Source organism: Ornithorhynchus anatinus, chromosome 7 (genome assembly GCF_004115215.2).
Source record: "Ornithorhynchus anatinus isolate Pmale09 chromosome 7, mOrnAna1.pri.v4, whole genome shotgun sequence".
NCBI lineage: Eukaryota > Metazoa > Chordata > Mammalia > Monotremata > Ornithorhynchidae > Ornithorhynchus > Ornithorhynchus anatinus.
The window spans coordinates 50,685,803-50,699,284 of NC_041734.1; the positions used below are offsets into that span (position 1 = coordinate 50,685,803).

Genomic DNA, 13,482 nt, shown 5'->3' on the forward strand with positions numbered 1-13,482 from the left:
GTCTGCAAAATTGCACATATGTTTTGGGCAATAGAGAAGTATATGAGTATATACCAGAGTTTTTGATGGTAAAAAAAGGCCTACTTTGTGAAGGGGTGGCGGGGAAGTCAGAAAGGAGGGGAATTGGGATAGAGAGGGCATTCATGGTAAATGGGTGGTGTGTTGAGAGTCAAGGAGTTAGCACTGGAATAAATGGAATGAAAATAGGAAATTGGGTATTTCAAGAGAGCTTGGGTTCTTCTAGGACCTTAGAGCTTTGGGGGAAGAACTATTCCAAGCTGCGAACAAGGTTAGAGAACGATCTACTCTAGTGAATTAGCGGGCTTGGCCAGAGATTTAATTGGCAGTAATTGTGGCAAATCTGGCAACAAGGTGGGCAGAGCGGGCAGGAAGATCTTTGACATCTGGCTTGGACTCAACTGCCAAGAAATAGGAAATTGCCTCTAGAATAACAAGGGTGAAAATGTTTTACACCCTGTGCCTTCCACCAGGTAGTGTAGGGCATCATGACCATCAATGTGGCATTTTTTATTTGCTGTCTTCAGGGCAGTCTTTTTTTTTTTTAAAAAAAAGTGATATTAAAACACTTCTTAGGTTTCAAGCGCTGTTCTAAGGGCCGGGGTAGCTACATGATAATCAGGTCAAACACAGCCTCTGTTCCACATTCGGCTCACCGTCATCAATTAGGAGGAAGAACAGATATGGAACCTCCATTTTGCCGTTGAAGAGACCGAGTCATAAGAGAAGTTAAATGACTTGCCCAAGGTCTCCCAGCAGCCAAGTGGCAGAACCTGGATTAGAACACAGGTCTTCTGGCTCCCAGGCCCACGTTTCATGCACTACACTGCTTCACACTATGCCCTGCTGCTTCCCAACTAATTTTAGGCATCCCATCTTAGTTTATTGCATGCCAGAGTCTAATTTAGAAGTATTTTCTGATTCATTTATTTCAACTTGAAAAAAACAAAAACCTTACCTATTAAAATAATAAAAACACACAGAAGATAAACTTGAAACCCAACCTGAAATCCAGCTCTCCCATAGGCAGCCCAACTCCATATGTAGGGCAGATGGCCTTTGTAATTTAATTGGGAGACACGAAGGTTTAATTAAAATCTACTTTGCTTCTTGAACAAATATCTGTTGGGCCTACGTGTGGTAAATTGCCCCCCTAATTTGCAATATGAGTTATTATTATTAGGTATTATTATGTAAGTGCATATCAGAATTGGCATTCTAACCCTCAAGAAAGTGCATTGTTAAGCTCCTCTAGATTGAAGAGATTTGCAAGACTTTATGATGTCACAGCAGCTCTGTTGTGGAATAAGGAACTCTACAGGTACAAGCACTAACATGAACAGCAAATCAGCACTCTTCCAGCACATGCCTTCCATGCAACTGTCATGTCAGCAATAATGGCAGTGGAGATGTCCCCAAGACTGGTTTAATGAAAACAACTCGCAGATTACAAAATGACTGACAGGAAAGCAAGAAGTCCATGTCAACAGCTTGCAGCCTCTCATTAGAGCAGTGCTTTCTTTGCTCACAGTTAGCCTTTAATAAATACCACTGATGAGTGGAGTGATAGAGGCTTTTGAAAAGCTACATTATTATATGTAGATCGTTCAGAAGCCTGCCCAGTTGGCAGTGTCAAGCACTTATACAGTGCTCTGCATGTAGTAAGCACTCAGTAAATACAATCATATTGCTGGATCTTAAAATTCAGGGATATGATAATTACGGGAACGATAAGGACTCTGACTCAATGTGACTGTCCAAGCTAAAGTAGTTTCTCACATTGATCAAGATAGATGTTTCCCAGAAGCTCTAGATCTGGGTATTCCTCGTTCAGGAAGAGAAAGTTGTTTTACATAGTTTTTTCTTTACTGGTTGACACACTAGGTAAAACGGTTTTCATCTATAGATTGTTAAAGAGTTACATGGTCCTGTGCCTGCTATGACACCTCTGAAGAATGAAGGTGACTTCAGTTTCATCCCAGTGAAGGAGGGAATACTGAAGAGATGGCAGCATTCCAGTATTTTCATACGAATCTCACCTCTAGTCAGTGTATAATCTCTGTCTTCTGTCACCATCTCTGAAATCCTAACTAAAACCTCCTCACCTGCTTTCTCTCCCACACACACCCTCTCTGCAAACCCGTCCTGTTGTCCCACTGAGACCTCTGATCTTTTGACCCCATCTAATTTTCTAAAGTCATCATGCCCCATTCAATCTCCATAGTCAGATCGCCTTCCCTGGACGACCAGATTGATACCCCTCAACACCAGCCTTTCTACTATACTCAGCTCAACTTGCGCCGCCATCCCTTCGTTGATCCCATTCCACTAACCCACAACCCTGGATCACCTCCACAGTCTGTTTCCTTTCACTTCCGTGCAGGAGCTGCAGAGTGCTGCTGGCGAAAAATCAATTTATCAGTCTGACCTCGTCCACCTGAAGTTTATCCGTGCCTGCTTGAACTCTGCTTGATTCCTCCATTATTTCTCCATCCTTATTGACTCCCATGCCCATTACCCTCGCCAGGTGTTTCGGCTGTTTAACTTCCTCCTCAAATCCCCCATCCCACCTCCCCATCCATCTCTTGCTCTTAACAGCCTGGCTAGGTACTTGTGCAATCATCAGTGATCTCCCTATCCCCTGCTCTTCTCCAGTTCCTTCTTCCTCCTGCCCCTTAGTCAACGCTCCTATTTTTCCAGCAGTATCGCAAGAGGGGATCTCCTGCTTTCTGTCAAAATCTACCTCCTCTACCTGTGCCTCTGACCTCATCCTTTTGCACCCTTTCAAATCACTTGCCTCCTCCCTTTCTCCCTCCCTGACTGCCATCTTCAACTGTTCATGCCTCAGTGACCTTTTTCCCTTCACTACCCTCAAACATGCTCATTTTTCTTCTATCCTAAAAAAAACCTTGCCTCCTTTGATCCCAAAGCTCCCTCTAGCTATTGTCCCATTTCCCTCCTCCAAACTCATTAAGCCAGTCTACACCCACTGTCTTCACTTCTTCTCCTTGATGCCCTTCCATCTGGCTTCTGTCTCCTTCATTCCATGGAAACCAACCTCTCACAGGTCACCAATGATGACCTCTTGGCCAAATCCAGCGGCTTCTACACTATCCTAATCCTCCTCGACGTCTCAACTGCTTTCCCTTCTGGAAATAATATTCATCCGTAGCTTCACCAACACCGTCCTCCTTCTATCTCTCTGGCCGCTCATTCTAAGTCCCTTATGGGCTCCTCCTCGGCCTTCTACCTCCTAACTGTGAGAGCCCCTCAGGGCTCAGTTCTGGGTCCCCTTCTATTTTCCATCTCCACCCACTCCCTTAGAAGTCATTCACTCACATGGCTTCGACTTCCATCTCTGTGAGAATGGTTCCCAAGTCTACATCTCCAGCCCCTATCTCTCTCCTCTGCAATCTCCCATTCTCTCCTACTTTCAAGACATCTCTACTTGGATGTCCTGCTGACACCTCACATTTAACATGTCCAAAACAGAACTAATTATCTTCCTACCCAAACCCTTTCTTCCCCCCTGACTTTCCTGTTACTGTAGACACCACCACCACCATCCTCCCCAACTTAAAAGCCCATAATCTTGGTGTTATCCTCGATTCATCTCAGATTCAGTCTCTCACCAATTCCTGTTGATTCAGTCTTCACAACATCGCTAAAATTCACCCTTTCCTCTCCATCCAAACTGTTGTCACATTAATGCAATCACTTATCTTAGCTTGCCTTGAGGCCTGCGTCAGCCTCCTCGCTATCCTTCCTGTATGTTGTCTTTCCCAAACCCAGTCCATACTTCAGTCTGCTGCAGAAATGTTCAGTTTTCTACAGAAATGTTCAGTCCCTGTTCCTCCACTCTTTTAAGAAATTCCGGGAGTTGCCCACCCACCTCCACATCAAACAGAAACTCCTTACAACAGCTTGACAGCACTCAATCACTTTGCCCCCACCTATTTAACTTGCCTGATTTCCTCCTATAACCAGCCCACTCAATTCGCTCCTCTAATGCCAACCTTCTCACTCTACCTCGATCTCATATATCTCGCTGCCGACCTCTCGCCCACATCCTGTTTCTGGCATGGAACGCTCTCCCTCGTCGTACCCAACAGACGATCACTCCCCACCTTCAAAACCTTATCGAAGGCACATCTCTTCCAAGAGGCCTTCTCCAACCAGGTCCTTAATCCTCTTCTCCCTTTCCCTTCTGTGTCACTCTTGCGCTTGAATTTGCACCCTTTCTTCACCCGTCCCTCAGGCCACAGCACTTGTGTACGTATTTGTAGTTTATTAATCTGTCTCCCCCTCTACCCTTTAAGCTCATTGGAGGCAAGGGACCTGTCTACCAACTATTATGTTTTACTCTCCCAACCACTTAGTACAGTGCTTTGCATGCAGTGAGCACTCACTAAATACTATTGATTGATTGACATATTATAGATTTAGCCCTCTCAAGGAATATTTGGAGAGATTGCTAGTATAAGGTGGGAGCGGGCCAGCTGGTGGAAGGGCGTGAGACAAGGAAGCACACGCTGACGGTAACACCACCGTGATCTTCTGAACTTGCATCTACTACTGAGAATAAAGCCCTTCAAAAACAGAAAAGTGACCAAAATGCCCAGGTGTGACTTTAGCTCCAACTCTTGAGGATGTTGCTCTTGCAAACAAGTCCTGAAAATGACTGGACTTAATGTTTAGATGCCTGTACAAGCTCTTCAACATAGGGCTCACTGAAGAAATGCCATGGTCCTTCAGAGGTCCAAGTGAGGACCAGGTGAGACTCAGCATGTCTGAGCCTGTGCAGTCAGTAGTATTTATTGAATGTTGATTGCGTGCAGAGCACTGTACTGAGCCTTTGGGAAAGGACAACAGAACAGAGTCAGCAGACTTGCTCACAGCAAGCTTACAGCCCATCACTACAACTGGGGGAAAACAAATTCAGTGAATGACTTACTGAATATGACCCTCCGCTTTCCTTCCCTTAGCCCCCTAAATTGTATTCCTATGAAAGTAGTCCCCTCTGAGCACTGTGTTCCTGTGCTAGCGTGGCTTAGTGAAACGAGCCCGGGCTTGGGAGTCAGAGGTTATGGGTTCTAATCCCGGTTCCGCCACTTATCAGCTGTGTGACTTTGGGCAAGTCCCTTTGGGCAGCTTCTCGGTGCCTCAGTTACCTCATCTGTCAAGTGGGGATTAAGACTGTGAGCCCTATGTGGGACACCCTGATTACCCCAGTGCTTAGAACAGTGCTTGGCTCATAGTAAGCGCTTAACAAATACCATTATTATTATTATTATTATTATGTGCTAGTGCATGTGCATGCTTGTATGCACACACACACACAGAGATAAATGAGACTGTAATGCAGAGATTGAAAGTCCTCAGCAGTTTTTGTTGTTTTTTTTTAATCAATTCTTGGCAACTACTTTAGACTCCCTTGGAGGGGCTGGGTAAGGAAGAACCAATTAGACAGGTAATATATTTGTCCTCTCTGTTGTTGATACCCTTGTTGTTCTCTGTGGGGTTTTTTTCCCCTTAAAAGGCTGGTCTTGGAAGACTTAATTGGAAAGCTCTTCAGATCCGAGGAAGCTGAATATTCTTTGCTGTTGGTGAATGCCCTATTTTTAAAAGTCTGGTCCATGAGGAATTAGTGGGCTATCTTTTTTGCAAGATGTGCTGGAGAGGGAAAAGCTGGATGGACATTTCTCCTGGGAGTCTTTGGCAGCCCCTTCTTGAGACTGTATATTTTAGAATATACAGAGTATACAGCGTTGTGTGACCCATAGTGCCTGATAGAGTCCTCTGCACATAAACACTCAGTTAGTACTTAGGGTGATGATGATGTCGGTCACATATTAGTCACATTTGGTCACTTTTTGACATGGTTGCCCAGAGAAGTGATGGGTAGAGCTGCTCTTTTCCTTGGACACAAAGATTGTACCTGTAAAATATGTCACTTAAACTGGATCTAATTTCCAACTGTGTTTTCCCTCCCAGCGCTTAGTACAGGGCTCAGCACCCAGTAAGCACTTAATAAATGCTATTACTTAGAGAGACTCACTTGCACATTTTGCAAATTAAAACGTAAAATAAGCCGTGTGGCCTAGTGGATAGAGCCTGGGCCTGGGGAAGCAGAAGGACCTGGTCTCCAGTTCTGACTCTGCCACTTGTCTGCTGTGTGACCTAGGGCAAATCACTTCACTTCTCGTGCCTCAGTTACCTCATCTGTAAAATGGAGATTAAGACCGAGCCACGTGTGCTATAGGAACTGGGTCCAACTGATTAATAATAATAATTAATAATTGTGCTATTTGTTGAGCGCTTACTGTGTGCCAGACACTGTTAGCTTGTCTCTGCCCCAGCGCTTAGCACAGTGCCTGGCACATAGTAAGTGCTTACCGTTAAAAAAGTTGGTGAGAACTGGTCAAACAGAACCAAGGATGCTGTTGAATGGCACGACCGGCTCGCCCTCAGTAAGAGTTGGACAGGGCTGCCTATTTATCCCAGTGCCATCAGGCAGTTGTTTACTTATGTGGGAATGGTGATGGTTTGTGCTGAGCCATCCACACTCTCTCCCTCATCCTACCACGCCAGCAGCCTGAGTTATGATTGGGTTATCTCTGTGACAGATGGTCAGGGTCCTCTCTCCCCTCCCCCCCATGGTAGCAATATTCATTTGGGTAACTGACTGTAATAGAGTGGGTGAATGACTGCCTAAAAGCCTCCATCTGTTGGCAATGGAAACCTCTTACCGTTGCTTTTTATTTTGGAAGAGTCTGAAAGGCAGGCGGAGAGTCTGACCTTTTGGAGAGTGGAAGGGAAGGCCTGGTCATACGTGCCATTTCTACATATAATTTTTTTGCCAAAGGGCAGAGGTGGAGATGTGGGACTTTTTTCACCCAAGATGTGCGAAGCAGAAATTTTGGGTGATTCCATCTATGGAGGAAACATCTGTTATCAAGTCTAAGAAACTATTCCCTGAAGAACTACAGACCTTCAAAATTATTGATTAAAGAGGAGAAAATACTTTAAAACAGTTATCTGAAAATCCCAAAATAAATCTAAGTCCATTGTTCACTTGGCTAATATATGCGTCATATCACGAAGCCCCGTGAGCCGTCTAGGAAGTGATGCGCAATGGCTTTCCTCTTTCTTCCTGGAGACCTAAGGATGGGTGGGAGAAGAGGTTTCAAGCTTTCAGCCCCACTCTCTTCCATAACAAGTTTGGCTTTTGCATGCCATTTTTAAGTCGTGTCACCGGAGGTGTGTAGATGCTTCCAAGGTGGGTTCCATGCCTTTCTCAACAAGTTGTGCCATTTTGTCCTCCATCAAGGAGGAAGGCAGATGAGGCGGAGACTTTTGGCAGCTGAGGTGAGAAGCAGTTGGGATTGTGACGGTTGTGAAAGAGGAGATGAGGAAGGGAGAAATTACCTTCTTGCTCTGGAGGAAAAGAGTAGAGCCACTTACCTCTGAGAGCAGGGAGAATAAAGAGGAAATGCAGAGCTACCAGAGAGGCTTACTTTAGCTTTTATTGAAAGGAGAGGAGACAACCGTGGTCAACAGAGGATCTTAAAAAGCGGATTATGATGAACAAGGGTCAACCTGTCTGTGATGGAAATTAGGCAGGTAGGACTTCCTGACCAGCATTCCATCCAGGCGGGGTAAAAAGAAATGGGTCGTGGGAGTCTAGTCAAGTCTAGTTTTGGCTACGATGGATTTTTGGGGGATGGCGGGAATGGAGGGGAGTGGCGGCTTGGAGTGCTCAAGGAGCGCCGTGGAGTAATTGGGCTGTAATGGGCATGGAATCTTGTGCCAGGTCTCCTCTCTCCCAGGCTAAAAACGAAGCGAAGTGTCCAGATGGCACTTCCTACTTTCGTATGTAAAATCCAGCTGTACTTTGTACTCGGAGACGGCGCTGAAGATGATGTTCACCTACGGATGTGTAGGACATGGTGGGACCCACGGTCCCGACAGTATCATGCGCACCGGAAGGTTGTATTGCATGTCGGTAGGGCTTAATGTTGGATTTAACACTTGCTTCTTTGTTGACTCACCATCCTCTTGAATATTCTCAAAAAGAGCACCATTTCTTCATCGCAGTGTGTCATTCCGGTCTTTCTACCGCTCCTCCTTGGTTTTCACTAGAAATGCAGAATCACCTGAAGCTCTCTTTTACTGCATCTTCAACTTTGCTCTGGCTCTTTATCCTTGGTAGCATAATTTCCCCTCACCATACTACATTTGTTAGGGAATCCTATTGTCACCTATTCTTTTCCATTTCCAATCAGCCAAGCTATTTCGAAGCAAGTACGAGGACAGATTGATTAGCACTTCTGATTGGTTCCGTGAAAAGAGTGCTAAACAAAATATAGTTTCCCATAAGAAGTGCAGTATTCCCTGGACATTGGTGGATTTTTTTGGTTTGCGTTTTCACTTAATTGTAGTTGGAGGTACCAAACCCTAGGCTGGTAACTATTGAGAAGCAGCATGGCGGAGTGAATCGAGCACGGGCCCGATAGAAGTCATAGATTATAATCCCAGCTCTGCCACTTGTCTCCTGTGTGACCTTGGGCAAGTCACTGCACTTCTCCCGGCCTCAGTTATCTCACTGGGAAATTGGAGAGTAAGAGCGTGAGCCTCATGTGGGACAGGGACTTTGTCCAATCCGATTTGCGTGTATCCACTCCAGCGCTTAGTGCGGTGCCTGACACATAGTAAGCGCTTTAAAAAAGACATTAAAAAAGACCAAAAACAAACCATTGGTCCTGCCCCAAGACACTGCCGCCTGCCGTCTCTTTGGTTACTGTCAGCTGTAGGCCCACCTCTTCACCTGGCCATACACCCCCTCCCTGCCCCAAAAGCCTGGGGCAGCTGGGAACTGGAGGCTAAACTTTCTAGTGCTCTAAGGATAGATGCCATCAGATAGGGATAGTATTTGCAGTTTTGCCTCATTCGTGGAGGTTTCTCTAGCCAGTCTGCAAGTGCCAAGGAAATACTCTAAGGAAAAATGTCTGTATTCACTCCCAAGATGAAAAAATAAATGACGAAAACACTGTAATAAAGTGTTTAAAAACTGCTGCACGATCAAGCAGCAATGTAAAAGTGTATCGATGTTAAAATACGAATTTGTGTGAGGAGTATGTATTAAGTCATTTTTGGTATGATGCTCCTTGTACTAACAAATGCACTCGGTTGTGCTAACAGTTTAGCCAATGTCAAATAAAGATCGAACAATTTGAGAGTATTAATTTGAAGTGGTCTAATTATGAGCGGAGAACATGTCTACCGAAACTGTATTGTACTCTCCCAAGTCCTTAGTACGTGTTTTTTACTCAGATACCATTGATTCGATATAAATTATTCATATTAGTGTCCGTCTCCTCCTCTTGCCTGTAAGCTCGTTTTGGGCAGGGAACATATCTGCCAACTGTGTTGTATTGGACTCTCCCAAGCACTTAGTGCACTCGGCACAAAGAGCTCAATGAATGCCATTGATTGATTGGAACCAGTCTTACGGAGAGACAGCTTGGTCCAAAATGGAAAGATCCTCGTTCTGGATTGAAAACACATGGATTCTCATCCCCCCTTCCGCCACCGGCTTGTTGCGTGACCTCAGGCAAAGCACTTAATTTCTCTGGGCCTCAGTTTCTGTAGCTTTTAAGGTGGAGATGATTGTCTACCTCTACACTCACTCTCTTGGTGAACTCATTTGTTCCCACAGCTTCAACTATCATCTCTGTGCGATGACACCCCAAACCTTTATCTCCTCCCCTGTTCTCCCTCCCTCCAGGCTCACATCTCCTCCTGCTTTCAGGATATCTCTACTTGGATGTCCTCCCGCCACCTCAAACCCGACATTTCTAAGACAGAGCTCCTTATCTTCCCTCCCAAAGCCTGTCCTCTCCCTGACTTTCCCATCACTGTGGACGGCACCACCATCTTTCCCGTCTCACAGGCCCGCAATCTTGGTGTCATCCTTGACTCTGCTCTGTCATCCACCCCACACATCCAATCTGTCACCAAAGCCGTCTCACCTTCACAACATCGCCAAGATCCGCCCTTTCCTCTCCATCCAAAGCTCTACCACATTAGTATAATCACTCATCCTATCCCGCCTGGATTACATCAGCCTCCTTTCTGACCTCCCAACCTCCTCTCTCTCCTCACTTCAGTCCATACTTCACTCTGCTGCCCAGATTATCTTTCTACAGAAATGTTCTGAACAAGTCACCCCCCTCTTCAAAAAATCTCCAGTGGTTGCCTATCAACCTCCTTATCAAGCAGAAACTCCTCACTATTGGCTTCAAAGCTCTCCATCACCTTGCCCCCTCTTACCTCACCTCCCCTCTCTCCTTCTACATCCTATCCTGCACACTTCGCTCCTCTGGCGCTAACCTTCTCACTGTGCCGTGTTCTCACCCATCCCGCCGTCGACCCCTGGCCCATGTCCTACCTCTGGCCTGGAACACCCTCCCTCCTCAAATCTGCTAAACAGTCACAATCTCCCCCCACTTTCAAAGCCGTCCTGAAGGCTCACCTCCTCCAGGAGGCCTTCCCAAACTAAGCCCCCTTTTTCCTCAGCTCCCCCTCCGTGTTACCCCAACTTGCTCCCTTTGATCTACCCGCCCCCCCCCCCCCCAGCACTTGGGTATATATATGTACATATCTGTGTACTTGTTTTGACGTGTATATACCTATAATTCTCTTTATACTGATGCCTCTTTACTTGTTTTTATGTTTGTCTCCCCCCCTCCTAGATTTTAAGCCCGATGTGGGCCGGGATTGTCTCTCTTTATTGCTGAATTGTATTTTCCAAGTGCTTAGCACAGTGCTGTGCACACAGTAAGCGCTCAGTAAATACGATTGAATGAGTGAATGATGTGCGGAGACGAAAGTAAGTTAATTGACAAGAAAACATTTTTGGAAAAAAATGTTGTCCAAATTCAGGGTGGTGTGACAGGTATTAGACTTGTTATGTTTTTATCTAATAATTAGCCAAATAAAAGATGTTGCTGAATAGTACATTAGAAATCTGAAAGTATATATTGTTTTCTGAATCCTACTGGTTTTTAATAACTGAATAGAGAGAGGATTGTGTAGTTGGTTGGGAGATGGTTTCTTTCCCTCTCCTATGGATGGCCATTCCTATCCTGCAGGAGGGGAGTAGCTTGGTTCAGCTCTAACTTGGGCTTTTCCTGCTCTGGGACCTCTGTTCTTTCCTCTCCCAGCTGGGCAGGAAAGTGAGTCAGGCAGGTAACAGTTTAAAGCATGGCTGGTTTAACACATTAAATGTAATGTTGTTAGAATCAGTGTCTTCCATTATTTTTGAGTTAGGAATAGGCTTTTAAAAGTGTATTTCAATTTTTATGTCTATTTTTCACGCTGATTTACTTAACAGCATTTTGAAAGATGTGCTCCAGTTGGATTTAATTGAACATGTGCAGGATTGGCTTCCTAAATGCTCATTACTTTTATTAGTAACAAGTAATATTCAAGGATCATTTCCACTTTAAGATGCCTTGGTTTCATTCTCTCTGCTCCCCTCTTCAGAAAATGCAATGGAATATTCCATTCATTACTGCCTGAAAGAGTCAAATATTTTTCAGGCTGCAGATGCTGAAATGGTTTGATGGAAGAATTGTTTGCTTGCAGTAGTTTCTCTTTCCTGGAATGAGGATTGGGATTTTTTTGCTTTTGCCTTTTTTCTTTTAAAGGTCTTGTTCACCAACAAGGGAAAGTGGATTTTAGAGCTCATGCATTGGACAACCTCCTTGTGTAGCATTTTATCAAGTGATTCCTTGTGAATCCCAAGACTTAAATCCTGAGAGAAACTGCTTCTAAAGGACCTATGGAATAAACTCTGGCCTCTTGCACAGCTTTTTTCCCCCTAGGATAACTTCAAGCTCTTCAGCCAAAGATAAAAGTAAATGAGCATAAAAAGAGGGTTTTCCGCTCTTTTCTGCGTCTGGGCTTTGGTGTCTCTTGTTTCAGTTTTAAAACAAAAATTATTACCTCTGAGGATGGGGCTTGAGGAGAGCCTGAAACAAGTCCCACAGCTTTGACCCCTGCCTGTCCTTATCTTTCCTCTGACTACTTTGTTCAGGCAATTAGCTCTCTTAAAGAGTTTTTCATTAAGCTATTTCAATGTGTAAAAAACTTGCTGTTATGGTGAAGTGATGGACTGCCTGTGCATTGTAACCACAAAGGTAAGCAAGAAAATGCTTTCCACAATTCACCGTTTGTAGCCACTTTAGTTTGAATTTTATGGTTTAAACTAACTTGTAATGGAATTTTAACTGTGGTACATGTCGGTTTGCTATTGTAATTCTTAGTTTGAATCGTGTACTTTCGGGCAGTGTCTGGTACTGTTCTAAATGATCATGTTTCTAAGAGCTAATTATGGCAGAACTAGAAAAGCCAAGCCAGGGCAGTAAACCGATGCATTTCTTAGGGAGTTCTACTGAAAACTTTCTTCTTTTCTTTTTTAGCAAATTGTAAATGGTTTGGTTTACCTTTCCAGTATAGAGCCTTTATTAGATCCAGATGGCTACTTAATACGTCTCTGGCCCAGTTGGCTCCCTATACTTTTTAGTTCAATTTTAGGCATAATGCTCCTTAATCTCAGTGCTGCGAGGAATGAATGTAATTGATTTTAAATGGCTGTAATTTAAGGGCTGGCTCTCTTGGAAGAAATATTTTCCATTTTGCAGTGCTTTCCCTCAATTAATGGTAAACATTCAATACCATCTTGATTTTGACTTAAAGCAGGGAAGTGACAATTTGTAATTCCTTGGAAATATATTTAATGGGGTCAAAACTATCAACTAGGTAAGCACCCTCTCTCATTCCCCCACTGTATCTCTCTTTTTCTCGTCCATCTGACCCCCGATCGAAACATACCTTCCTCAAGTAGCACTAGCTTGTTGGGATCCCACTGAAAGAAAGCTCCACGTAAAGACAAGATAGAACCTGATGCCAGTTTACATATCTTTTTCTACAGGTAAATACTGGCAGCTTATAGCCTAACAATTAGAAAAGAGTATACCTGGAAAAGCTCTTCAAATAGGAAGACAGAGCTTTGGGTTTTTTGGACGACTAAAATAGGTCTCTTGTACCTCTCATCATTAAGTCAAATATAAGTCTTATCAGAGTGAGCGGGTGTCCAGTTTGTAATTCATTACACATTGTAATTAGCCCTAAGTAATGGGCAAAGCGTTATTCAGAACACAATGTACCTAAGATCTCTGAAAATAGTAAAAAGCTTAAATAGGGATTTAATTTCCTCTGTCTCCCCCAAATGATGAACTGTAGCAATAGACTTCTATGGGGTGTTTTTTTTTCCCAGCTCTTTTAGCAACTTATGCCAAACCTAAATTTGGTAAATGGTGAAATGGGTATTACTTAGGATTTGCATCAAGGGAATCGGATCTCATGAATATAGAAAGAACAGCAGCCATCTGGTTACAA

The 13,482-nt window shown here is 44.1% G+C and overlaps 1 protein-coding gene across 5 annotated transcripts in view; it reads left to right on the forward strand.

Moving 5' to 3' along the window:
- The window catches only part of DLG1 (discs large MAGUK scaffold protein 1), a 203,694-nt gene that overhangs the window by 28,174 nt on the left and 162,038 nt on the right, over positions 1 to 13,482 (forward strand). The window contains exon 1 of one of the 5 annotated variants that reach the window (XM_016227328.3): positions 11,663 to 12,221. The exons of the other annotated variants lie outside the window; for them this stretch is intronic. Coding sequence (XP_016082814.2) covers positions 12,192 to 12,221 — 30 coding nt within the window. The 5' untranslated portion in view covers positions 11,663 to 12,191. Of the gene's footprint in view, positions 1 to 11,662; positions 12,222 to 13,482 lie in introns of those variants that run through there. 5 annotated transcript variants of the gene reach the window in all.